The sequence below is a fragment of the Eschrichtius robustus genome, chromosome 1, assembly GCF_028021215.1.
Source record: "Eschrichtius robustus isolate mEscRob2 chromosome 1, mEscRob2.pri, whole genome shotgun sequence".
NCBI classification, from domain to species: Eukaryota; Metazoa; Chordata; class Mammalia; order Artiodactyla; family Eschrichtiidae; genus Eschrichtius; species Eschrichtius robustus.
In genome coordinates this window covers 166,491,477-166,519,048 of record NC_090824.1, presented here as the reverse complement: position 1 = coordinate 166,519,048, position 27,572 = coordinate 166,491,477, and the positions used below count along the sequence as shown (strand labels likewise).

The 27,572-nt window shown below is 47.7% G+C and overlaps 1 protein-coding gene across 2 annotated transcripts in view; it reads left to right on the top strand.

Annotated features, from left to right (window-relative positions):
- The first annotated feature begins 5,900 nt into the window (after positions 1-5,900).
- IL16 (interleukin 16) overlaps positions 5,901-27,572 on the top strand; it is a 104,304-nt gene continuing 82,632 nt past the window's right edge. For both annotated transcript variants that reach the window (XM_068558885.1, XM_068558875.1), the window contains exon 1: positions 5,901-6,174. In XM_068558885.1, the coding sequence (XP_068414986.1) occupies positions 6,135-6,174 (40 nt within the window). In that variant the 5' untranslated portion in view covers positions 5,901-6,134. The remainder of the gene's footprint in view (positions 6,175-27,572) is intronic.

Sequence of the window (27,572 nt, the reverse complement as noted above, 5' to 3'; positions counted from 1 at the left end):
CCCTTCTCCCCCTTGGTAACCACAAGTCTGTTCTCTATGTCTGTGAGTCTGTTTGTTTCTTGTAGGTATGTTCATTTGTGTCATGTTTCAGATTCCACATATAAGTGATATCATATGGCATTTGTCTTTCTCTTTCTGACTTACTTCACTTAGTATGATAAACTCTAGGTCCATCCATGTTGCTGCTAATGGCATGATTTCATTCTTCTTTATGGCTGAGTAATATTCCATTGTATATGTATATACCACATCTTCTTTATCCATGTAGTAGGCACATTTCTGGCCTTTACATGAGAATACCGGACACCTCACCTCCATTGTTTCTTAGTTCTGTGACCCCAGGCAAGCCTCTCAACTTCTCTGAGCATCCATTTCCACCTCTGTAAAAGGTGGGGGAACAATGAGGATTAAAGGATGCTATATGCGATAGGGTAGTTCTTTCCAATCTGAGAATGAGTGTGGACTGCCATTGTTAGGGGCTTAATAGTTAAGCAGGCTCTGTGGTTTCCAGCTCTGTCACGGGTGACCTGATGGAATTTCAGCACTTTTTTCCTGAAATTTTTGATCACCCAATCTCCCAGTTTAGTCTGTATGTTTGCTCTTCTTTGGATGTTGTAGGAGGTTCAGTTTACCCTTAAAATGAATGTTTAAAAATTATAAAGCATTGTAAATATCAGAAATCGTCACAATAAGCCATCTCTATAATTTTCTGAGTGCAAAAGTAAAATTTAAAGGCAGTAAGCGTTTTAAAGTGAATGGGTTGGTTGAACAAGAGAATTGATTTTTAGGTGCATCTACCATCCACAGGGATAAAGGCATTTGGGTTAATGATTACACATGAGATTGAAAAATAGTTTACTGGCTTTCACTGAGCCACCCCAAGCTCCCTTGGGGTCACTGTCATGCAGGCTGTCACACGTCCCTCCATGCAGTGTGGCAGCCCCATCTGTGGGCACGTGTGGAGACAGTGCTGACCTCATCTGAGGATAGAACAGGCCACTTGCTGCTCTGGCCCTGGTGGAGAATGAAGAGGCAAAGCCTTAGTTAGAGGTTTGTGACCTTGGGGTGATGCCGGCAGACAATGGCTCAGCTTGCCCTTCGGTGTTAAATGTGACTTGACAATATCAGCAGGGAACCCAGATGCCCAGGCAAAGGGGAAAGGGAGGATGAGGGCTGTGGAAGTTGGTCCCTGGGCTGCTGCAGGCCACGAATCCATTATGTAATAGGGCCTGGGGGAGCTGGACTTGGTTTGGGCTGTTCCCCTTTGGGAAGGGGCCCATGCTGGAACCTGGTGGCGGCAGTAGTGTGTGGCTTGGAAGAATGGAGCAGGGACAGGCCACAGGCCAGTCTTCAAGCTAACTGCCCCTAAATTTGATGGAACATACAGTCAAGGGTAGGCTCCAGGTCCAGCAGGGAGTGGACAGGCCAGTCAACAGAAGCAAGAGGAAGGCTTGACAGACCCGGCCAATACATGGGGTCTGGGAAGACTCAGGGCTCATCCAGGCATAGCAGATCCTGCATCCACAGCAGTGAGCGTCCTCGTGGGCTCACCAGCCCAGCTCTCTGAGCCTCCGACAGCCTGGCTGCCTGGTCAGAATTGCCTCAGGACGGGGTAGGGCTCACTCTGTAACTGGAGGTGTCTTTGTCTATAACCCTGAGGGGCTGGGGGACACAGGGACCAGCCAGGGAAGGCGACCCTATCCTCTGAAGTAAGCGTGATCCAGAGGGCTTATTAAAAGTGTGTGTGTGTGGCAGAGGTGGAGGGCAAAGGGCAAAGGCCTAGGGTCCTAGTACGGGGTCACTGCAGGTAGAGGCAGAGGCAGAGGCCAAGAGGAGGACAGAGAGCTGGAACGTGGGGGTGCGGTGCCATCTCTCCCCAGATGATTTGACCAGTAGGAGATAGGACCCCCCCATTCTTTGTTGCAGACCCTGGGCAACAAAAAGATATCCTCTCAGTCACCTTATGCAGGGGAAGGATACCAAGGACAAGGCTTTATTTATGGGAAGAGGCCCCCACGAATGTGAGACCCCTCCATTATATTCCCTTATACTTTGCAGTTATATCTGCGATTGTGCCATTCGACCCCCTCTTCATTCACTTGGGCTGGGGGTATCTTCTGAGAGTAAGGAGCTGTAAATATATATATGTGTGTATATATATATGTATATGTTCACAAACCTGTTCCTTTTGGAAAAATAAATTAGAAAAGAAATGAAAAGCACTCATAATTGTTCTCACTAGCCAGAGATAACCTCTATTTACATCTTGGCATCTACTAATAGACTATTTTCAGACAAAAGTCATGTATAAACATGCAGTCTTCCTTATTTCTCTGTTGTTGAACTTAACTCTTAACCCCCCATGTCTGTGGATGATTGATAGAAGATTGATTTTGCTAATCCAAAGTAAATTTAGTCACTCCTGGTTTACTCCTGATTTTACTCAGGTCTCCTCTGGGTACCTACTCAGCCAGTTGAGGGTCTCCCTGACTGGTTTCTACGTGATACGGTGGCGCTGGGGAAGGTGCACACGGTCCTTGGTCCCCTCGCTGAGACATTCACGGTAGAGGGAACCGGCCAGCCTCTCCTTTGTGCGAGAGGTTCCATCCCCACCATGTTGGCTGCCGAGGTATCTGGTTCTCTCATCACAAAGGTCACTCTGCTTCCTCCACACCCGACTGTCCAGAGCTCCTGGGTCAGCTGGGGCATTCAGGGATTCTGGGTACCTCTTCAAGGCACAGGGAACTTTCAGCTACACTCTCTCCTACCCAACCCTCCACCCTCCCATGGGAGACTCAGGGGACTGTCCCAGGATTTTGGCCTAACTCTCCCAGGTGGACATTTCCACTCCGAGTTGGCTCAGGACAGTCAAAGGAGGCTCTTTCCTCCCAGTATTTCAGGTAGAAAGTGGGACACAGGTCTCTGTGCTAGGTCTTGGCCCCAGGGTGTACTACCTGTGTGTCTCAGTGCCAGCCAGGAAGGGGCAGATGTGAAGGGCTCCTTCTCAGGCCCCAACCTGCAGTCTTTGAAACTCATCCTCTCTTCAGTTGGGCAGACTTTCATCATCTTTTAAATAAGAAAATAGCTTCTCTTATGTCTTCATACGTTTTCCCCAAATCTGTGGGTTTATGGTATAAATTTTGTGCTTTGTATCCTCCAGGCTTTGCTCTTTGTAACCAAAGCCAAGCTTCTGGCATTGAAGAAACAAACAAAATAAAAACAAATCCAAATGTGTTAGGTCCTATTGCTGCTGTAACCAATCACCACAATTAGGAACTTAAAACAATACGAAGTATCTTATGTAGTTCTGGAGGTCAGAAGTCCAAAATGGGTCTCCCTGAGCTAAAATCAAAAGTGTTGGCAGAGGGCTTCCCTGGTGGCACAGTGGTTAAGAGCCTGCCTGCCAGTGCAGGGAACCCGGGTTCGAGCCCTGGTCTGGGAGGATCCCACATGCCGCGGAGCAACTAGGCCCGTGAGCCACGACTACTGAGAACGTGTGCTGCAACTACTGAAGCCTGCATGCCTGTGCTCCGCAACAAGAGAAGCCACAGTAATGAGAAGCCCGCGCACCGCAACGAAGAGTAGCCCCTGCTCTCCACAGCTAGAGAAAGCCTGCGCGCAGCAACGAAGACCCAACCCAGCCAAAAAAAAAAAAAAAAAGTGTTGGCAGAGTTAACATTCCTTTCTGGAGACTGGAGGGGAGAATCCTTTCCCTTGCCTTTTCTAGCTTCTGAAGGCCTCCTACATCCTTGGCTTGTAGCCCCCTTCTCCATCATCAAAGACAGCAGTGTAGCTTCTTCAAGACTCTCTCTAACTCTGACCTCCTCCTCTGCCTCCCTCTCCCACTTTTAAAGACCCTTGTGATTTTATTGGGCCCACCTGGACAATCCAGGATAATCCCTTTATTTTAAACTCATCTGATTAGTAACCTTAATTCCATCTGCAACCTTAATTCCCCCTTGCATGTAACATAACAAGTTCACAGGTCCGTGAGAACAGCACGTGGACACCTTTGGAGGGACAATTATTCTGCTTACCAGTCAAATAATAACTCCTTTGTCAAAGGCTTAATTCATATGATCAAAAGCTATGACTTTCAAAAGTATAGTTTTTGTTATTGATTTAACAAAGTCTACTTAGGAGTTCCAAAGCCAATGACTTGACTTAAAAAAACAATTTTTTTTAAATTTAAAAATGTTTCTATCATCCTATAGGTGATACAGATTGGAAGCTATTACTGTTCATTGACCTGTGGGGATAACATAATGGATATTGGAAAGCTCAATGGATGTTGGGAAGCTCATGAAGAAAAAAGAAATCCCTCAAGTTTAGGTCTCCAAATTTAATCTTGTTTCATATATATGGATCATACTACACTATCTGTGTTTGTAACCTGATTTAATTCACTTGAAAATGTAAAGCAGATATCTTTCTATGACAATAAATCTTACTTTATTACATCATTTTAATTTCTGCAAAGTATTCCCCTATTTATCTAGCCGGCTTCCCATTGTTGCTGCTACTGGGTACCACTAGAATGCAAGGCCCGTTTCTGGCCCTCATAGTTCTGCATGCATAGTATAGCTGCAGCATCCTGCAGGTTCATGACCTAGGCAGTTAGGTGGTTATTCAAAGCGAAGTAGAGCAGGCAGCAGAGAAGTGCCAGCTCTGGATCCCAACCCTCATCCTGGGGTAAGGATGACTCTCAGGGAGCTGTTCTGACTCCAGGTGCTGATAGCAGAGGTTTTTCTGGCACCTGCAGCACTGCCCTGAGAAATGATTATTTAAGGGATGTGAGGGGTGAGGAGGTGGGGGAGGGGTAGAGTGGTCACAGTGACCTGGAGGTGCTTTGATCAAGTGACGGTGATTCGAGACTATGAATGGTGAGAGTGACATTGGTCAGGGGGCCAGAGGCAGCCATGGCAGGGGCCCATCCCTGGAAGACCTGGGCCACTTGGCAGGGGACAGGTGACCCAGGCACTGGACCAGGCTCTGTCACGCTTGCTTCCCTGGTGACTTTTTCCCTCTCTATCAAACAGAGCAGCCTTTCCCCTCAGTCTGCTCTCACGTTGCTGCGTCCCGAAAGCCATCACATTCTTCTGCAGCTTTCAGCTCTGAGTCTTTGCCCACTTATTGTATATTCTTTTGGTCTTTTTGGTGGGGGAATCCAAGGATTTATTTAACCCAGCAATCAAACTGGTCATTTAAAATAATAGTACATCTTGTCCAAGTCTAAAAATAAATCCCCCTGGTATGGGAAGGCTAGCAAGGGGAAGTTGGGTAGAGCAGGCTGCAAACGTTTTATAGCCCAGTTACCCAGGGCTTGAGCCCCCTTTTCTTTCATCCCTCCTTGTCCTGACGTGGGCGGGAGTCAGAGCACCTTCTGTTTGTCTTGATTATAGACTCAGCCTCCACCTTCCCCCAAGCCCAACTGCCCTTCTCAGGACACAGGCTGCATTCACCACGCCTCGCCCTGCCCCAGCCCTTTGCAGATTTTATGAAAGGCGTTTTCACTTGGATTAAACAGGCACTGTGTTTGTGTGCGGCGTGTGTAAAGGAGAAAATGAATCACTTCGACTTCGGGCAAAAGGACTGGAGGTGTTGTGTTTGTCCTTCGCAATTACATAAACACACCAGAACCCATTAAAAAGAGAAAAAGATGTAGGGTGGGGAGGGGGAAAGCCGCGCTGAGGGCTTGGGATGATCTAACAAGTTTAGCACATTTCCCATACATTCGATCTCAGACAGCGTCGTGTTCTGCCCGCTCACAACAGACTCCGAGGCCAAGGGAAAGTTTGAGGTTTTACATTTCTGTTTGTGGTACCGGAAAAGGCTTATGATCTGAGGGCTTGATTCAGTGAAATAACATCGCCTTCTACACATTTGCTTCGCAAGGAGGGCAGGAGTTGGACGCGACCGTTTGGAGATGTTAAAGATTTGCTGGCAGAGGGAAAGGGATTTTTTTCCCTCCCTCCCTGCCGAGGAAAAACAGTTCTAATGAGGAGTTACTTTGTAATTTTAACTCCCATTCAAATACTCCCAGCCCTAGAAGCTGCCGTTGATCCCCGGCGACTTCTTGATCCAGACTCAGGAGGGGCCGGTCACGGCTCTCCCTCATCCCTGGAGCCCCCGTCATGAGTTTGCAGAAGAGACTCTTCCCCCGAAGGGAGAATGGTGAGTGAGGCTGCTTCTCAGGGGCTTCACGGGGAGGTGGGGATGGAGGGTTTGACTTTTTTTTTGACACCCTCTCCGAGGGGTGGAAGCCTAGGGAAGCATAATTTTGGTTATGCCGTGTGGTGTGTTGTGTGTGGTGTGGGTGTGTGTGTGTCTGTGTGTGTGCACGTGTGTGGTGCAGCGGGACACAGTCCCTCCCAGTCTGTCTGTGTTGTCCTCACAGAGGCTGGCTGAACGCTCACTAGGCTGCTTGGCGGAGGGGTGAGAGGTGGGTGTATCACAGGACCCCCCAAGGGGGATGAGGGTGAGCCCTGGCCAGGGCAGCTGCTTTCTACCTGCCCATTCTTCCTCTGTGAGTGGTCCTGGCAACGCCCAGGGGTGGGGAATAGCAATATCTAAATGCCCAAAGCTGTCAGGGTCCCCATGGCAGGGCTCCGCTTCTAGCAGGATGCAGAACAGAAGGGAGAGCTGCTCAGCACCTGGGGGAGACCGGGAAGCAGGTCTCTGGAGCGGGGGGCCCCCTGAGCCTCATGGATCTGAGCCCTGGGAGGGGCGCCAGGTACCCTGGCCAGACTCCCTGCCTTGCTGCAGGTACAGCCGCGTGGATCAGATCGTTTCTTACGACAACCTCCTTCTTTTGCTCCGGAAGCATAAACAAACAGGCATCAGGGAAAAGGATTTTAACCCCTCAGCCCAGCTTTTAAAGTCAACACTTGGCAAAACTTCAGCTCTGTCGTAACTTTGGCATAAGAGAATAAACACGTGGTTTTCTTTAAAAAGGAGAGTAAGGCAAGTCAAAGGCACATTCTGACTTTTTCTGCTCCAGGAAGAGATGGCAGAGATGGCTAGAGCCCTGGGATCCACTTGGTTAGGTTCTGTTAAAGAATTCTCTGAATTCTGAAGAAAGGCAGTGGAGCACAGGGGCCAAGAACCCGGGCTGTGGGGTCTGGCTACCGGGGACGGAATCTTGGCTCTGAGATGAACAGGCTAGTTGGTGTGGGGAAAGGTATTTAACCTCGCTATGGCTCAGGTTCCTCCTCTGCAAAACAGGGGTCATGAATTCCTACCACACAGGACTATAGAAGCAGTAAATGAGATGAAGCTGGTGAAACGGCCCGAGCGGCATCTGTGCGACACAGAGAACGTTTCTCCCCTGAAAGCAGCTGCTCCCCTGTTCCCCGGTCGTGACACAGGGGCCCTCACAGAGCACCCAGCCCTTGGGGATGAAAGAAGGAGTTCTCGAGGGTCCCAAGTGGCCATGGCCTCCCTCTCTTGCAGAGGGTGGGCCAAGCTTTGGAGGTAAAGTACAGGATGCATTTTCTTACACTGGGGGATCTCTGAGGACTGGACTTGACCTGGTATTTAGTAGGTGCTTGATGTCTGCCGAAACCAGTTTGCTCCTTTTTGTTTCCATGGGGTCCTGCCACTTCCTTTCCCTGGCTGCATCACCATCTTTGGTTGGGTTTCCCTGGTATGTGTCGGAAGTTCACTGGAGAGTGTCCCTGGGCTCCTGGGAGGGGTGAGGGAAGCAGAACCGGACCGAGGGAGGAGCTGGGCTGTGACACGGCTCCAACACAAGCCTCAGCCACTGCAGCCGAGCCCATGGGGCTTTGTGCCCTTGCAATGACCCATCACTGCATGTGGGCTGCCCTGGGGAGAGGCCGCTGCCTTCAGCTGAGGGTAAGTCCTGGAGAGAGGCTCCGCTCTGAGCTGTCCCAGGCAGCCTGTGTGCCAGCTGTGGGAATGAGTGCTCAGTCCTGGGGCAGCAACCCACAGCATCACTCCTCGACGGTGATCAAGTCCCTTCTTTCCTCTGAGTGCAGCAGCTGGAAGGTTGGGGCTTCAATGCACGGACACCTGTCCAGTTACATTCGTACACACCACTGCGACCTCGGATAAGCCCCTTCCCGTATCCAGGACTCACTGTCGCTGTCTGTAAGGTGGATGCAAGGTGTTAAGGAGAGACGGTCTCTAAGAAACCTTCCAGCACTGCCTTTCCCCATGTGCAGATTCTGAGCACGTGACAAGGTGGTTGGTTGTACCCTCAGCAATAGTTGGGCCACGTGGTCTCCCCCACAGGTGCCTCCGCTCCTTCCGGCAGAAAATGGAGTCAAGATAACTGGGGGCCCTTGTGAGTGCCCATGGCCAGCTGTCAGCAGGGAGGGGCTGGGCCTGTGAGATGCAGAGGGAGGGTCTGTGTAGGCTGGAGGGCAGGGGCTGGGGTTTGAGGAGAATTCTGCTGTATGCTTCTCCCGCCTCACCCCTGCTCTTCTCCCCCAAACAAAGTAAAACCACATTGGACGCTGCCATCCGTCTTTAATGGTAAAGAGCTATATAATGTTGCCTGGGACAGGCATGGATGTAGCTGGCTTTATTTTATTGCCTTTCCCACCCCACCACCAATTTTCTATTTATTTTTCAGTCTACAAAGAGTGAAGTCACTATCTCAGACACTTGGAATTCATTCTCAACAGATTATTTATTTAGAGCAGCAGTCTGCGCTTCAGGCATCGCGCTGGCCTCTGATGATCTGACGGGAGACTTGAGATAAACAATCATACAGGCATCAGTATAATGACAAGAGGGTTAGTTTTTTTTTTTTTGGAGTATAGTTGCTTTACAATGTTGTGTTAGTTTCTGCTGTACAGCAAAATGAATCAGCCACACATATACATATATTCCCTCTTTTGTGGATTTCCTTCCCATTTAGGTCACGACAGAGCGCTGAGTAGAGTTCCCTGTGCTATACAGTCGGTTCTCATTAGTTATCTATTTTATACATAGCAGTGTATATGTGTCAGTCCCAATCTCCCAATCCATCCCACCCCCACTTTGCCCCCTTGGTGTCCATACGTTTGTTCTCTACATCTGTGTCTCTATTTCTGCTTTGCAAATAAGTTCATCTGTACCATTTTTCTAGATTCCACACACATATGCGTTAATTTACGATATTTGTTTTTCTCTTTCTGACTGACTTCACTCTGTATGACAGACCAAAGAGGGTTAGTTGCTATGAGAGGCTCTAACCAGGGAACCGGCCTAGTCTAGTGGTCAGGGTGGGCCTCTCTGAGGAGGTGCCCTTTGAGCTGTGTGCAGGTGTGTGGGAGTGAGGTCGGGTGCAGAGGTAGGGAAGCAAGCTCTAGGTAAAGAGGGCAGCATGCTGAAGAATAAGGATGAGAAAAGAGAACTGTCTCAAATCTTACGAGCTTAACTTTGTCACTGTGAGCTTTGTAAGCCTCCTTCCATCAGTCTGTTTTCCTTGCAGAATCTTTTAAAAAATCATCCTGGTGACTTGTTAGCTCAGGGGAAAAGAGATTTTGCTGGTGAGGCCAGGTCTCAACAGCCCTGTCTCCGTGTGTCAGCCGGTTCTCTCTGTTCCCCACATCTGGTGGCCAACCCCCGAGGGTGCCTCCTGGAAATCTCCCTGCAAATACTAGCACCTCCCTCCACCTGGGCGCTTTCAGCGCCAGGCGCTGATTTAGGACCCTGATGGGCACTGACTCACTGCATCTTCCCCCCACAACCCTATGAGGCCAATGCCTTGTCTTTATCGCACAGGTGAGCAGAAATGAGGCCTGGCGAGCTTATGCAAATGGTGAGTGGCAGGACTGAGATTTGAACCCAGGGCAGGTCTGTTTCATTCTAAAGCTTGAGTTCTTAGCATGTGGCTGAAAAATAACAATAGTGATCCTGAGGTACATACAGACTGATTCCCGTGCTGTCGTCTCCACTTGGGGTTAGGGTTCTCAGTTCCTGCAAAGTTTTCAGAACCATCACCGTTATGGCCCCCACATTATCGACTCTTTAGCTTGCTTTCGGTTGTATTTTTTCCAAAACCTTATTATTAAAAACGTTCAAGCACACAGGAAGGTGGAAAGAACTGTAGTCAACAAGCACATACCCACTATCTAGCTTCTACAAGTAACACTTCATTTGCCTTCTCTCATGACCATCCACCCCTCTATCCATCCACCCATGCATCCGTCTTATTTTTTGAATCCATTTCCAAATAAGTTTCAGGCACCACTGCACTTCACTTCTAAACAGTTCAGCATGTATGTAATTAAATCAAGTTCAGGATTTGACTACTCTTCTTCTTTTAGGTAAAATTTACACACAGTGAAATGTACGTATCTTATGTGTACGATTCGATTAATTTTGACAAACAGATACACCTGTGTAAGACAAACTCTTAGCATGGTGGGAACATTATTCTCACCCCAGAAAACTCTTCCATGCCCCTTCTCAGTTGCTTTCAGCTTTTCCTGGTAATATATAACATGTCACTAGATTTAAGGGCCTGGTTTAATAAAGTACAGAAGCTGCTTTGTCCTGCCTTGGCCGTGCGGGCAGAACCCTTGGTGGTAAAGGCCCCCAACTCTGCTGGGGAGGCCTCACAATGGGTTCAAGTGCAGATTTTGGCTGGGGTTTTGGGAGAAGGGAACAGCCCCAAGGAGAAGGTTTTGGGGGGCTGAGGGGAAGCAGATATAGTTAGTGGTGCAGACTGGGCGTGGGCTTAGGTTGGGGCTCTGGGGTCTGTCAGTGGGTTTAGGCACAGGCCAGGATGGAGGAGATGGAGCAGGTGCCCTTTCATGGGAACTGGACCCTTGGGTGGCGGGGAGAAACATGCCAAGGCTCTGTATACACTCGTGTGTCCTAGGGCCTCACGGGGGGGTCCCCACGGGGTCAGGGTGATAGGGACCAAGCTGTTTTCACTGGGGCTGCCGTATATTTCCTGATGCAGTCCAAACGGGTCCAGGAATTGGAGCCAGTACGTGCATCTGTCACTGGGAAAATGGACACAGAAGCAACCAAAATGGGTACCGTGCAGTGTAGGGCGGATACGTTTCGAGTGTCTGAACAGCTGTGATGGAATGAGATGGAAATGGAGAGGGTCCAGACGCAGGGGCTTCTGGCTCCTGCACCCTGCATTCTGTCCTTCCCACTGTGGATGGCGTCTGGGGCATCGCGGGCGGAGTGCTGTTGAAGGAAGGCAGCGCTGATACTTGTGGAAACACCACCGCACGTCAGGCAGTGACAGCATTCTTATTTAACTCTTATAATCACACATGTTACAAAGGAGACATCTGCAGCTCAGAAGGGGGCGTGGCTTACCCCAGGTCACACAGCCAGTCAGCGGCAGCCTCGTGGTAAGAGCTCAGGCCTCTGGACTCCTGGACCAGTGCTCTTCCCGCACATACCCTGCGGTGGTGCGCATACGCATACCTGGGCATGCAGTCAGTTATATCCGTCTGTCTCTACGTCTATATTATATCTGCGGCTATGCATCTGACCACAAAGGTCCTTCTCTCCCTCCTTCCTCCTGCCTTTTTGCCCTGTTTCTTTTCTTCTTCTCATCTCTTCCTCTAACAGGTATTTAACATCCACTTTGTGCCAGGGACTGTGTAGGGCGAGAGAGAGAGAGAGAGAGAGAGAGAGAGAGGAGACACAGTCCCTGGCATCAAGGATCTCACAGTTACCGGGTAAGACCCAGATGAGAGAGCTTTGAGTGTACAGAAGGGCAGCTCCTTTTTCCATTCATCTGTTGATGGACATTTAGGTTGCTTCCATGTCCTGGCTATATGTGGTACATATATACAATGGAATATTACTCAGCCATAAAAAGGAACGAAATTGGGTCATTTGTAGAGATGTAAATGGACCTAGAGAGTGTCATACAGAGTGAAGTAAGTCAGAAAGAGAAAAACAAATATTGTATATTAACGCATATATGTGGAATCTAGAAAAATGGTACAGCTGATCTTATTTGCAAAGCAGAAATAGAGACGTAGAGACATATGGATACCAAGGGGGAATGTGGGGTGTGGGAGGAATTGGGAGGTTGGGATCAATACATATACACTCTTGATACCAGGTATAAAATAGATAACTAATGAAGACCTACTGCATAGCACTGGGAACTCTACTCGATGCACCGTGGTGACCCAAGTGGGAAGGAAATCAAAAAAGAGGAGATATGTGTATACGTATGGCTGATTCACTTTGCTGTACAGCAGAAACCAACACAACATTGTAAAGTAACTATACGCCAATACAAATTAATTAAAAAAAAAAAGAAATTGCATTCTCCTCTCCACCAACCCCGCCCCCCCAAAAAAGAAAGGCAGCTCCTGATTCCATCAGCGAGTTGGGAGGGAGGTGTCAGGGAAGACTTCCTGGAGGAGATGACTCTGAGCCAAACCTTGAAAAACACAGGAGAGCTGGCCGGGAAGCAGGGGCTCTGGGGGTTAGAAAGCGCAGGGTGTGCCGAGGCGCGGAGGTGGGAGAAGGCACGAAGAGTCTGGAGGAACTTCAAGCCCAGGGAGACAGACGAGTCTGCGACCTCGGGCGGGGACTGAACATTTTTACTTATTGAGTCAGTCATGTCACGACAATAACAAATGAAGAAAAGAAAGCAGGGATTTCTTCAAATTTAAAAATGTTGCTTTCTGATGCAAGGCAGGCAGCGGCGTTCCTCAGATAACTGTGTGGGCAGAAGGAGTGCAGGAGGGGTACTGGCAGCCTCCCCGGCTGGCCAGGCTTGTTCCACCTCGGCTCGCCCCTTGTCCTGTGTGAACACGCTCTGGAGGGGGCCGGGCCCCCCGGCTGGGGGAGCTCCCACATCCTGTAAGAGCCAGAAAAGACGGGGCACTTGACTGTCTCTACATCCTTGGACCGAACACACGGTTCCTGCCAAAATCTTACTGAGTGGAAACATCCCCAGCGCCCTCTCCTCCCCCTGGGCGTGTCATTCATTAATACCTGGCCTTTTCTTGTGGCCTGGTGGAGGGGAAGCATGCTGTGCAAACCATCCTGATCCTGGCCTTGTAAAAGCACCGCCCAGACACCAATCCTTCCCTCCTGGTTTGGTGTTTAACCCTTTCTCAACCTCCCACCCATGTGACTGCACTGCCGGGGATGGGTAGGGATTTCCAGATTGCCCAACTTGGCATGGTTTATTCATTCAACGTTTATTCCAAGGGCCAGGATTGCCTGGACTTTGTTGTCAGATAACCTTGGGTTCAAAGGCTGGCTCCGTGCCTCGGGAAAGCCGTTTTACAGGCCCATGCTTCCTCTTTCTCCCTTCCTTGTCCGGAAAATAGGGATAAGGAATGGCACCAACCCTACGAGTAGAGCTGGGAGATAGATGCTGTGTTGTCAGTACTTAGTGCAGAGTCTGGCTCACAGCAAGTGCTGCACAAATGACAGTTGGTACTATTATTATTATTATTATTATTATTACTCTTTTTGTCCGCACCACACAGCATGAGGGATTTTAGTTCCCCAACCAGAGATCGAACCTGTGTCCCCTACAGTGGAAGCTCAGAGTCTCACCAGTGGACTGCCAGGGAAGTCCCAGTTGTTACTATTATTCATCAGTCAAGGTTCTGTATCTCCAAGTGTTTTTCTTCATCCCACAGCTATGAATTAAACCACGTGACTCCGCTTGTCCAATCCAAAGGGTTATTGGTGCTCTCAGAAATAAACTCTTTTCCCTTGCAGAGAACATTCTCACTCTGTCCCCATCAGTGATGTTGAGGAACTAGGAGAGAGGGTGTGAATATGTTTTTTAAGTTCCATCTAAATCTGAGCCTAATCACATAAATTAGATGAAGAAAATGTCTGCCAGAGCTCTCTGTAAATGCTAAAATACAAATGAGTGTAGAAGCTCATTACATGGCATTAGTCATTTATTTATTCATTCGGTTTGGGGTTGATTCATTCAGTAAGTGTTTACTGAGCCCTTCTGGAACGTGCATGTCCTAGGGCTAGAGACCCTGCGGTGAACAAAGCTGGTGAATTCCTGTTTGGGGTGCTTGACTGTAGATGGGGCACAGAGGTACAGACTAGAGACCGAATAGACTACAAGACACCTTCAGATGGTGACGAGTTCTATGAAGAAAAAAAAGGAAACGTGATGGGGAGTAGCTGAGGCCTAGTGTAGACTGGGTGGAGAGGAAAGGCCACATTTAGGATATCAAGGCAGGAAGGAGACAGCCATAGGAAGATCTGGAAGTGGGAAATTCCTGGAAGAGGAAACAGCTTGGACAAAAGCCTTAGAGGGACGTGGGCTTGGCTTGTTCAGGAAAGGGAAGACTAAGAGGGGCAAAATCATGTAAGTCTTTCCGGACACGGTAAAGAATTTGGACTTTATTTTGAAAAAGCAATGCAAAGCCTTGGGGAGGAGTAGTGGGCGGGTCCAGGGCTTTTAAGGGCAGTGACACACTGCTCTGCATGCCACCATAATGGTAGATACATGATGTGATGCATTTGTCAAAGCCCGTAGAATATGCAACCCAGAGAGCGAACCCTGATGTAACCTGTGGAATTTAATCACAATGTCTCAGTATTGATTTATCAATTGTAAGAATGTGCCACATTAATGCAGGATGTTAGTAATAGGATAGACCGTGAGTGGCGCCTACAGGAACACTGTGTACTTTCTGGGCAATTTTTCGTAAACTTAACACTGCTCTAAAAAAAATAAATCCTTTTTTTTTTTTTAACTAAAAAAAAATTGTTTCAAAAAGCAGTGCAGAGTCCTAGGAGGGTTTTATGTAGGTGAGTGCCCTGATCCATTTTATATTTTCAAAAAACCTACCTGGTTATTGTGTGGAAGTGGATTATGGAGGCCCAGTGAGGAAGGTGGGTGTGGTAATCGGGCAAGAGGGAATGGTGGTCACGTTAGGACGGTGGCAGTGAAGATGGAGAGAAGAGGATGGATTTGGGATATCTTCTGGTAGGGCCAATGGGAATTGCTGATAAATCGGACGTGATGTGAGAAGAGAGAAGGAGGAGAGAGAAGGGGCGAATCGCGAGAGAATCAGAGAGAAGGAGGAATCCAGATCGGAGGGCTTATCCTGGCAGGCACTTTCCTGAGAGCTTTACAGTTATTACCACACTTAGTCTTACAGCAACCCTGTGAGGTAGGTCCTAGCGCAATAACCGTCCAATGGATGGGTAAGCCAGTCCACAGAGAGGCGCCCCTTCTTGCCCATAATTATGCACCTGGCCAGGGACAGACGTGAGACATGAATCCAGGAATTCTGGCTTCAGAGCCTGCGTTCCTAACTCCTTGATAACGGGTTTGTTTTGTTTTGTTTGTTTTTTTCGCTTGTGCAAATGAGTGGGTGATGATGGCAGCTACCAAAGTATGGAAGCCTGGGAGGAATAGATTTTATTGGGGGGAATCAAGAGTACTGTTTGATGGCATAAATTCTGAAATACCTGTTAAACTGTCAGAGGACATGTTAAGCAGATGGTAGGAAAAAAAAGAGTTTAGAACCCAGAGGAAAGTCCAAGGCTGGGATGGGAATTTGGGAGTTGTTGGCACATGGGCTGCTCATACACGCCCATGGGACTGGCTGCCGTGGCTTGTTAGAATCGTATAGTGTATTAGTGATGAAATATTACTTTGAAAGGATACAAGCCCAGAATGGGCACAGTGAGAGACAGGAAGCCCAGAGGAAGAGCAACATGGCCTGTAAGGAAGTCAGCTAGACTTGTCATATAAAGCAGAACCTTTGGTTTGAATCTGCATGTAATGTAGGGTGGCGGGAAGAAAGGAAGAGCTCTGGCGGAGCAGTCAGGAGACCAGCAGTTCCTGACTGCCTGACCTTGGCCGTGGCCATGCAACTTCCCCGGGCCTCAGTGTCTGCGTCCATAAACGAGGGTGGATGACGAAACGGTAGAGTCCTGCCCTCAACCTTGTGTGATGTAAGTTGAAAGTGCTAAATAGGTCGAGGATATATTATCATTATAGTATGGTGTTCCATTTCTGGTTGGAACTGTTCAATTATATTCTGCATCATGACAGTACAGTTCTCCTGACCTAAAGTTCACAGCATAAGGAATCCCTGAGGATTTTCATAGAATGCTAGATGCCCCTGCTCAGAACCCTGAGCAGGCCGGTCAGTTTGTTGGATTCTTGTTCCCATTTTATGCAGGAGGAAAATGAGGCTCAGAAAGGTAACGGGACCTGCCTCAGCTGGCAGAGCTGGCTTGTGCAGAAGCTGGGCTCTCAACCCTGCTCTGACTCCAATCCCTGCCCTCTTTACCTTGTTGCTATTTGATCAGAATAGATGACCCCGCTGTGGTGTTTTAAAAAGAAAACACTTTTCCTTTTGCCTTCTGACTATTCTGACTTGCTACAGCAAACATGTATTACTTTTGTACTTGAAAAAAAAAGGGGGGGGGGGAAGTATCAGAAGAAAATATGGACATACTTAAAAAAAAATGAAAACATCACCGTATAAATAGAACTCTTGTTATAATCCCAGAATATGTTGGCTCTCCAGGGGAACACGATGCAGGAAAGGTCTCCTGATCACATGGCGCTAATCCAATCCTGATGGGACGTGCAGAAGTGTCTTGGCACTTTATGCCATGATTTCCAACACGCTCTATGTATTCTAGTTTAGGTCATTGGCTATGAAACTTTAGCAAGCCTCAGAATCCCTTGTTAAAAAGATTTCTGGGCTCCATGAGCTGGAAGGACCAACACAGTGAGTGGCCTTTCCCCTGGAATGTCCACTTCCTCCCAGACCTCGCAGGCAGCTTGGCCTGTGGCTACGTCCAGGGGCTGTGAGGCTGCTCTCACACCAGCTGCTGTGCGCCCCAGAAAGGCAAGCCGCTTGCCCTAGTCGCTCCACCTCTAAAATGGGTATAAAAATAGCACCTACTTCATGGAGTTGGTGAGAGGATAAAACCACATAAAACGCTCATCAGAGTGTCTAGTACACAAAAAGTTATCTGCATATGATAGCCCTTCTTTATATAATTGAGAATGGAGACGCGTGCGTGTGTGTGTGTGCACGCATGTGTGCAGGTACGTGGGGAGATCACATGGAGGTGAAGTTTGACTGATTTTCATGCAAAGGCAAAACAGATAATGCTGCAAAGAGCACATGGCTATTTCTTTTTTTATGTTTTTACTGTTTGATAATTTATGAAACATTTTTAGATACTTTATTACATTTTTGCAATATGTTGCTATGTTACTACATTTTTACAATATCTGTGTTGAAAACAACATTAATGAAGAAATCCATGGATAATCGAAATTATTTTGATAGAAACTTGAACCATTTCCCTAAAGAAGTAGATACAAGAATAATTATCAGAGAGTGATGTTTTAATTCATTTAAAGCACACACTGAGCTGTGACAGATGCATGAAGGTGCCAAGGTGAGGGAGACATTTGCCCAAACCCTCAATCTCCTTGGTGTCTTGTATTCCAAAAAAACAAAACAAAAGCATGTGGTTACTTCTAACAGCAAGAATTTGCAGAGCTGTTCGCAGGGGCTCCCTCTCCTGTTGCCTCCTTCCCTTTAACACCCTGTGGTGGGAGTTTTTTATTTTTTTTTATTTTTTACTATTTATTTTTTTGGCTGCGTTGGGTCTTCGTTGCTGTGCGCGGGCTTTCTCTAGTTGTGGTGAGTCGGGACTACTCTTCGTTGCTGTGCACGGTCTTCTCATTGCGGTGTTTTCTCTTGTTGTGGAGCATGGGCTGTAGGTGCTTGGGCTTTAGTAGCTGCGGCATGCGGGCTCTAGAGTGCAGGCTCAATAGTTGTGTCTCACGGGCTTAGTTGCCCCGCAGTATGTGGGATCTTCCCGGACCAGGGATCGAACCCATGTTCCCTGCATTGGCAGGAAGATCCTTAACCACTGTGCCACCAGGAAAGTCCCGCAGTGGGAGTTTTTAATTCCATTTGGCAGATGAGTAAACCAAAGCTGAGACGTGACAAGATCCCATAGGAAGACCTTGACCGAGCTTGACATGTAGCTCGGGAGGGCCCCATTTCTCAACCAGGTGGGGCTCTCCCAGCTGCATTTTCCCCCCTTTCTTCAGGCACGAAATGAGCTCGCCTATGGAGACTGTCAGGGCGCAGAGGGAAGACTCCTTTTTCTGGAAGAGGTCCTGGAGGGCACTGATATGATACAGTCTCCACCACGAGGGAAACCACCCTGCGTCCGTAAAGGTCTGGGCAGGAATGAATTCACCTTCTGAGAGTGAGCAAGCATATATCATCTCAAAATGGAGAGGCAGGGGACTTCCCTGGTGTCCAGTGGTTAAGACTTTGCCTTCCAATGCAGGGGGTGTGGGTTCGATCCCTAGTCAGGGAACTGGGATCCCACATGCCTCAGGGACAAAAAAACAAAACATAAAACAGAAGCAATATTGTAACAAATTCAATAAAGACTTTAAAAAAAATGGAGAGTAATATTCCATTGTATATGTGGCACATATATACACTGGAATATTACTCAGCCATAAAAAGAAACAAAATTGAGTTATTTGTAGTGAGGTGGATGGACCTAGAGTCTGTCATACAGAGTGAGGTAAGACAGAAAGAGAAAAACAAATACCGTGTGCTAACACATATATATGGAATCTAAAAAAAAAAAAAAAAAAGGTCATGAAGAACCTAGGGGCAAGATGAGAATAAAGATGCAGACCTACTAGAGAATGGACTCGAGGACGCAGGGAGGGGGAAGGGTAAGCTGGGACAAAGTGAGAGAGTGGCATGGACAAATATACACTAACAAATGTAAAATAGATAGCTGGTGGGAAGCAGCCGCATAGCACAGGGAGATCAGCTCGGTGCTCTGTGACCACCTAGAGGGGTAGGATAGGGAGTGTGGGAGGGAGGGAGACGCAAGAGGGAAGAGATGTGGGGACATATGTATAGGTATAACTGATTCACTTTGTTATAAAGCAGAAACTAACACACCATTGTAAAACAATTATACTCCAATAAAGATGTTAAAAAAAAAATGGAGAGGCAGGAACTGGATTCAGGTATAGGTGACAAAAGGTATAGAAGGCAGGCTGTGGGATCTGGGAAGGGCAAGGCTGGCCTCCTCACACCTGGGCTACCAGATCGCCCCTCAGCCTTTCTGCCAGTGAAACAGCCTGGGAAATTGATCCCCAGGCCCCAGCCTTGACTACACTGCGGCTGTGAGCAGAGCAGGCAACACTGACCGAGGCCCGGGCTTCCTGCACTTTAGAAGTTACTCCACTGCGCCCCAGATCCAGCCCTGCCGTGTGGAACTGCCCCCCACGCCCACTGACAAAGGCAGCTTTATCCCCAGAGTGCCTCCCTTGTGACCGTGGGCCTTGTTCCCACAGAGTGGCTGGATCTCCAAAGCCTTGCATGGAATTCCCGGGGCTTCCTACGAGTTGCACCTACACCCTCATTAAAGCCCCCAGTCAGCCCTGAAACATTTGGTGGTGAGCAGAGGAAAACATTCCATTTGTTAGAAGAGAGGGCCACACAGAAGTCCCAGCCCGGCACGTACAAACAGCTCACAGAGACCGTGCTTAGGAGAGATGTGTGGGATGGTCATTAAGGGGCAGATGGTTTAAATGTCACCCTTAGATCGGGCTCTCCAAGGGGACATGCGGGGGAAAAGCACTCTGGTCATGCAATGAGAATCCGGATAGGACACACAGAGTGCCTTGTCCCTTTGTGCTGTGGTTCTCCACATGCTCTACGTAAGTGAAGTCCTCGGTTCTCAAACTTGAGCAGGCACCAGATGATTCTGGAGGGCTTGCAAAAGCAGAGTGCCAGGCCCCACCCCCAGAGTTTCTGATTCCGCAGGACTAGGTGCAGCCTGAGAATTTGCGTTTCTAGCAGAAGTTTCTATGGGCTCAAACTTGTTACATAACTTATTTTTTCCAGTGTTTTCCTGGAGGCGTCCCTTTTGATGCCCACGACTGGCTTGGGGACCAGACAGGCTCCTGAGAGCCAGTTTCTTATTTTAAGGACAGCCTGGCATAGAGAGGCAGCGTGATGCCATGAAAAGAGCCTGGGCTTTGGAGTTGGGTGGATCTTGATTAGACTCCCGACGTGATACCTTGCTAGCTAGGTGACCTCTGGGAAGGCGCTGGATTTTGCTGAACCAGTAGTGAGCTATGACCCAGGGTCACCAGGTCTGGCACATAGTAGGTGCTCAGTGAATCTCTGTGCAGTGACCTTTTCACCTGTAAAATGAGTATGGTAATATTTACAAGATCGACGGCGAGATAGTGTGAGCTGACGTCATGCCAGGCCCTTTGGAGGCGCTGAGTAGTGTTTGTTACCTTCCTGCCCTCCCAGCCACTTCCAGGTTATCCAAGGACGGCAGGGGTCAGCTGGGACCCCAACGAGGAGCCTTGCTGGGCTCTGGGGCTCTGGGCAGCGCTGGCCTCCTGGGTGTCCTCTGCCAGCCCAGCAGATGGTGGACTTTGTTCTGAGCCGAGCTTCCCAGCGCTGGCAGCCCAGCCTTTTTGCACCAAGCGTCTTCACACAGAGAAGTCAGATGGCTCAGGTCGGGAGTCTCCAAGTGAGCCGGTGCCAGGTTGGACACATTTGCCCTGAGTCACCTGTCCAGAGCAGGTTGTGAGCGCGTTGTCCGACTCACAGCATCCCAGCCATCAGCGCCTGAGATCTGATTTGAGACCAGCCTCTGAGTGAGAAAGGAACATCCATTTCTCATTCTTTGCCGGCTCTGACCCAGGCCCGGGCCCTGGCTTTCCCGGGATAAATGGTTCCGTGGTCCAGGCTGGGCAGTTGGAGAGCAAAGCCAAGGAGGGGGCAGCCCCAGGGACTGTGAGCAGAGAGGTAGGTGGGCCCGGGTGAGAGAAGGTCCCTCAGGCAGCGGTTCTGACCAGGTGGCAGTTAACGGACGCAGGAGGCTGGCTTCTCTGACCTGCATGGGGACCGGGCTCCGTTGCTGGAACTTGGGTTCCTGTTTGGAGGCTGGGCTGGGCTGGGCAAGAGGGGAAGCGGTCACTGGGGTGGGAATCGGGTGCCACCTTTGGTTGCAAAAGGAGGGGGGGAAGGAAGCCGTTCGGGAGGTTGGCGTGGGGAGAGGGCTGTCACTTGTCCTCGCTTTGTAGCCCTGGGAGCTTCTGGTTCTAGGATTTCCGCCTGAGCAGCCAAGACCTCGTCCGTGGGACTGGGGATATGGAAGGCGGCGGAAGGAAGGATGGAGAGGAGGGGGCGGAGGCGCCAGAGGAGGCCTCCCCCGCTGCTCGCCAGGCTTCCCCTCTCCCAGGCTGGCACGGCGCGTGGGCAGCTCTGCCACTGGCCTTGGGAAGACTGTCAGTCACTCCACTTGCTTTAGGTGAGGGTCCACTTGCTTTAGGTGAGGGTCCGCATGCTTTAGATGAGGGTCCACGTGCTTTAGGTGAGGGTCCACGTGCTTTAGGTGAGGGCCCACGTGCTTTAGGTGAGGGCCCACTTGCTTTAGGTGAGGGTCCACGTGCTTTAGGTGAGGGTCCACGTGCTTTAGGTGAGGGCCCACGTGCTTTAGGTGAGGGCCCACTTGCTTTAGGTGAGGGTCCACGTGCTTTAGGTGAGGGTCCACGTGCTTTAGGTGAGGGCCCACGTGCTTTAGGTGAGGGTCCACGTGCTTTAGGTGAGGGTCCACGTGCTTTAGGTGAGGGTCCACGTGCTTTAGGTGAGGGCCCACTTGCTTTAGGTGAGGGTCCACGTGCTTTAGGTGAGGGTCCACGTGCTTTAGGCTAATTCCGCGTGGTTTCAGTCGCACGGTTGGCGCTCTTTTGGTTGATAAAGCGCTTGCTTTCTGTTGTCGGAGGACTCAGCAGATTCCTTGCTCCGTGAGGACACAGGGCAGCATCCACTTCCTTCTCTTTTTTAAAATTTGAATTAATTAATTAGGCCACGCACCTCGGCATGAGGGATCTTCCCCAACCAGGGATGGAACCCGCTCCCCCTGCAGTGGAAGTGCGGAGTCTTAACCGCTGGACCACCAAGGAAGTCCCATACACTTCCTTCTCTTGCCAAGTGAAATCCTCCCGTTTGTGGCAGGACCCGTCAAAGGAGCCGAGCGCCAAGCCTTCCTTACTTCCCCAAGCAGCCCGGGGTGCTGCCCTGTGGCTTCTTTCCCTTTCTCCAGGCTGCTGGGAAGGACAGCATGGCTCCATTCCTTTCCTCTCCTCTGTTCTCTTTTTTGTCCTGCAGTTAAGTGGCGGTCAACATTTATGACCACAGTTGAGGGTACCTCCTGTATTCCATGCATGATGAGGGTATGAGCTATCAGGGTGCGCCAGCCCCCTCCCCTCATTTATTCACCTCCACTGATGCTTATTAATCATACTTAATACCCAATCATTTCCTGTGCACTCTTCCTGCCCCAGGCTCTGTGCTAAAATCTTTTCCTGCATCATCTCATTTAAGCCTTACAGCAACCCTGAGTGAGGTAGTGTATCCCCGCAAACAGCGAGACGAGGTGACTCGCCCAGGGTCACTCAGCTAGAAAGTGGCACCGAACCCCAGCCTGTCTGACTCCAAAATCTACAATCTTAACTGCTCTGCTACATGCCTCAACAAATATTTCTATTTCCTAAACACAAAGATGGTCATATATCCACAGGGTAAAAACCAAAATCTGAGTTGGATTATAATTACCTACAGCAGATCTTTTCTAGTTCTTTTTATCCATGGAAACCTTTTTAGAATTGAAATCTTTCATAAAAATTCATGTGCAAACAGTTTGGAGCAGAATTATTCAGACTGAAGGCAGGCTAGGAGTTTGAGACCTGTCCTCTTGCCAAACTCGCCACTCCCCTTTCTGGGCCCCAGCTGTGGTACCCTCGGGGTTTGGAGGTGAAGTGGGGAGGGTGCACTTTGAAATGAAAGCCACTCACTAGCAGGATAGTGTCTTCATTCCTTAAGCACGACTGCTCAGCTACCTGAATCGGTGATTTGACCCTTTCCCCCCTGCTCACACCCAGACTCCAGTGTTGCCAAGAGATCTGCTCTGATCTGAATACAGGGGGGTCTTTTAGAGCTTTGTGCCTCTGCTTGTTGTTCTGTCTGCTGGAAATGCTCACTCTTCTGTCTTTCCTTCCCACGTGGAAAACCCTCATTCAGCTTTCAAGCCCTAGCTCAGGGGCCGATTCCTTGGTGACACCATCCATAAAGTCACTTCAGATGGTGGCACTTGATTCAGACCATTATTATGAAACTTCCCACACTAGGAATACCATCCATGTACACATCTGTCTTCTCTCACTGGCCGCAAAGGACCATGTCTTCATCCTTTACATCATCATTGCCTGGCACACAACGAATCTCAGAATATAGTTTTCGCAAAAATGAATAAACAATATCAACATAACAACAACGCTACCTCTGACAATAGCACCTTATATTTGCATTGTCCATTTGGGCTGGCAGCCCATTTTAATATATAAGATGTTTTTGATACTAAGACACAAATCAGTGTGAATAGCAACATACTGTTACATGCAGGGAGAAAAATACCCCCCAAGGCAAAATAAACAAAGTAAGAGCTTGGACTTTGGCTAGGAAGGCAGCCTGAAATTAGGAATTTACTTCAAGTTCTTCTCCTGGGTCCCAGTTTATATAAGGACAAATCTATGTTGGTCCTGTAAACTAGGCAAGTTATGGCAGAAGGATTAAGGGGGTCTGCATGAAAGAAGGCAGAGCAGGGTGCTGAGGAAGGCTTGTGGAGGAGCAGGATGCCTGGGTGGAAAGGCAGAGCCCATTGAGAGCTGCTATGCTTGCACACTTGGAGAAGCTGGAAGAGAGTGTGTGCCTTGCGTGGGAGCAGCTCATAAGTCTGGCAGTGCCTCTGTGCAGTGCCCCAGATGCAGGGGACCACCCAGGGTGGGGATCTCCACTGGTCTTGCTTCTGGCTGAGACTTGGCATGCACGTGTGGGCCAGAAATGTTTCTCAGGCAGACAGCTCCAGCAGCTAGGACAGGGCTGCCCTACCTGGTCGACGGGAGGTGCCCCCCACCACCTCCCGCAAACGTGCTCTCCAAATGATCCAGAAGCTCTCCTCACTCCTGGGATGGCTGGCACTAGGGCTTCCTCCCTGCTGCTCACCGCAGCTCTCATCTGGCAAGGGAAAGCTCCAGTCAACCTGAGCCCTTCCTCAGTCTTCCATCTGCATATGAAAGATTTGAGCAGAAAATGTCAGGGTCGATCCCACCTCTCAAATCTGGAGAAGCACAGGTCTCTGAGTAAGGACGAGCAAATGCACCCAAATCAACGTACACGTGAAAAGAATCAGAGGCTCAGAAGGGACCTAAACGAGGAACCAAAGCAAATACCCTCAAATGAAAGTACTGTGGGAAATCAGAGAAAACTTTATAGACTAGTGGTTTTCAAACATGACCCATTAGTGGACTGAAAATCAGTTTAGTGGGTTGAGACCAGCTTTTTTTTTTTTTTTTTTTTTTTAAACAGAAAAAGAATAGAGTTTATCAAAATGCATCAGGTTCTTAGCAAAATCATTTTAAAATAATTTTTATTGAAGATTAGTTGATTTATAATTTTGTGTTAATTTCTGCTGTACAGCAGTGTGACTCAGTTATTATTCTTTTTCATATTCTTTTCCATTATGGTTTATCACAGGATGTAGTTCCCTGTGCTATATAGTAGGACCTTGTTGTTTATCCATCCTATATATAATAGTTTACATCTGCTAATCCCAAACTCCCAATCCATCCCTCCCCCACCCCCTCCTCCTTGGCAACCACACGTCTGTTCTCTATGTCTGTGAGTCTGTTTCTGTTTCATAGATATGTTCGTTTGTGTTGTATTTTAGATTCCACATATAAGTGATATCATATTTGTCTTTTTCCTTCTGACCTACTTTGCTTAGTATGATAATCTTCAGCCCATTCATGTCACTGCAAATGGCACTATTTCATTCTTTTTTATGGCTGAGTAATATACCATTGTATATATGTACCACCCCTTCTTTATCCATTCGTCTGTCGATGGACATTTAGGTTGTTTCCATGTCTTGGCTATAGTAAATAGTGCTGCTATGAATATTGGGGTGCATGTATCTTTTCGAATTATACTTTTGTCTGGGTATATGCCCAGGAGCGGGATTGCTGGATCATACGCCAACTCTATTTTTAGGTTTTTGAGGAACTTCCATACTGTTCTCCATAATGGCTGCACCAATTTAAGAAAAATCATTTTTATATTATCTTTGTCATGTTTTCACCTTATTATACCATAGTAAGTGTGTTGTTTCATAAACCTTTTGTTTTGACTATTTGTATTTATTTATATATTTATAACTATTTATATACATAGACATCTTATGTGTTTATGTGGTACATACTATGATGTAAAATGTAAATTCTTACTGTAAGTCAAGATTTACAAAGTTTCAAGAACAGTACTGTAGAAAGAACATTGGGTGGGATTTGGAACGGCAGAGATGTGTTAGGAGAGCATTTTCAGCCCCAAGTATTCCTGATCTTCTCTTTCAACAAGATGGTCTTGTCATCCAAGGCAGGGATTCCAGACCTAAGTCAGCTATGAGGTGATCTTTCCCTTTTCCTATCCTCACCTGTCCTTAAATCGATTAGAGGGGTTTAAGCAAGGGAAAGAGTTGGAAAAAGTGGGAGGCACTCTGGGCTCATGTGCCTTCCCTCTTCTCCTTGCTTCTTCTCATCCTCCAAGGGTGTTCAGAGTCAATTCCAGCCACACTGCAGTCGTCTGAGCACCTGGGGCAGCTGCTGACAGAGGGAGGAGACCCATAGCCTTGACTAAGCAATGTCTGGGCACACACTTCCCCTGCACTGAGCTCTTTGTCAAAAGCAAACAGTAAAAGTGTGTGTGTGTGTGTGTGTGTGTGTTGTGTGTTGAGAGAAATAGAAAATAATATTGAAAGAGATGATATATAATCTCTTACCAAAACCCAAACCCCAAACAATCGTACACACACACTCACACACACACACACACACACACACACACACACAATGGCAGCAGTTGGACCACAAAGTCCAACAGTTCTTTTAGGCCAAAGACTCTATGATGATTTGTAGCTGTTATTTTGTTTTTCTTTGAATCTCCTTTCAGTTCGAGTTAAAGATCATTGGGTATCAGTTTAATGCCCCTGCAATTCCTTCCCCAGGAAGGGATCTTTGTTGTTTATCCAGGGGTATGTCTTGAGCATCTTTCTCAATCCAGGTCTTTTAGCAAGTAGGTCATATTTTCAGTTTGTTTGTTTTAAATTTGCTTCTTTTGTTTTGATCTTTTTTCTTTTCTAGATTGTAATTAAGTGATGCATACAAATTTATTACCAATTTATGATATTGCCACTTTGCACACAGAAGGGCACCTGGGACAGCCCTAGGTCTGGATAAGGGTGTGGTTTTAATTCAAAGAAGTGTTATCTAAAAATGGGATCTGAAGAGTGATGAAAATTTAGTGTCACCTAGGGTTATAGAGAGCAGGTGAGGCATTGGGAAGTGCCTGCGCCTTGGCCGGCGGGTTAGAGAAAGCCAGGGCTGCTCAGGAGGCGAAAGAGCTTAGTTGTGCAGTGGACGGAGTTCAGGAGAGGAGCAGAGCGAGAGCTGAAGAGGGTGGGCGGGGCGGACCCTGCTGACGGAAGAGCAGACATTTGGGCCACAAAAAGAGGCTCACTCTAAGTTAAATCTCAATCGTTGGCGGTTCTCAACAGGATTTGAAGTAAATGATAAAAATAATTTTGAAAGAGATAATATGTAATGTCCCGCAAACAACCGTTTGCTCTGAACTGAGAGGTTGGAATCAGGAGGAAGTGAGAGAATTCTCAGCACCTGTAGGGAGAAGCATCAAGTACAGTGTCTTTCTTGGAATGGATGAAGAGGAAACATCTACGCTCAAACATCACTTTAAAAAATTCTTTATGGAGGCATCCATAATATGAAAATAGAACGTGAAACCTCTAATTCATTAAGGACAAGAAGGAGTGAATGGCTTGCCTGGAAAGCAAGAAAAGGAGGCAGTAAGAAGCTACATAAAGAGAGCAAAACAAAGCATATCAGAAGGAAGACGTCTCAATTAAGATATGATATAAGGTTGTATATTAAATGTGTATAAGATATACAAAATATAGTATAAGATATAAGGTTATATATTAAAATAAGAAGTCTCCCAGATTCAGCTTAAAAAAGGGAAATTAAAAAACCCAAAGAAACAAACTCTCCCTCCCACTCCTATTATATCCCACTTGTAAGAGACACGTTTAAAACTAAATCACGTGAAGTTAAAAATAAAGTGATGGGCAAAAACCATGCAAATGCGGATTAAAAGAAAGTGGGGTAACAATGTTAATTCTGTCAGACAAAATAAAAACTGAGGCAACTGTTAAATAGATCAAGAAGTACTTTTTACAAAATGATAAAAACACACAATGGAGATATGAAAATCAGAGAACTTTATGCACCTAAGAAAGGCATTGAAATATGTAAAATAAAAATTTTTTGAAATATGTTAAAAATATGGTACCAGATTTCAATGCACACGACTCTAAGCTTTTTCAGATTAATTAGACAAAAATATAAATAGTTGATGACTTATAAGATTGAATATATATACACATATTTTAATATCACATTTGAGTATATA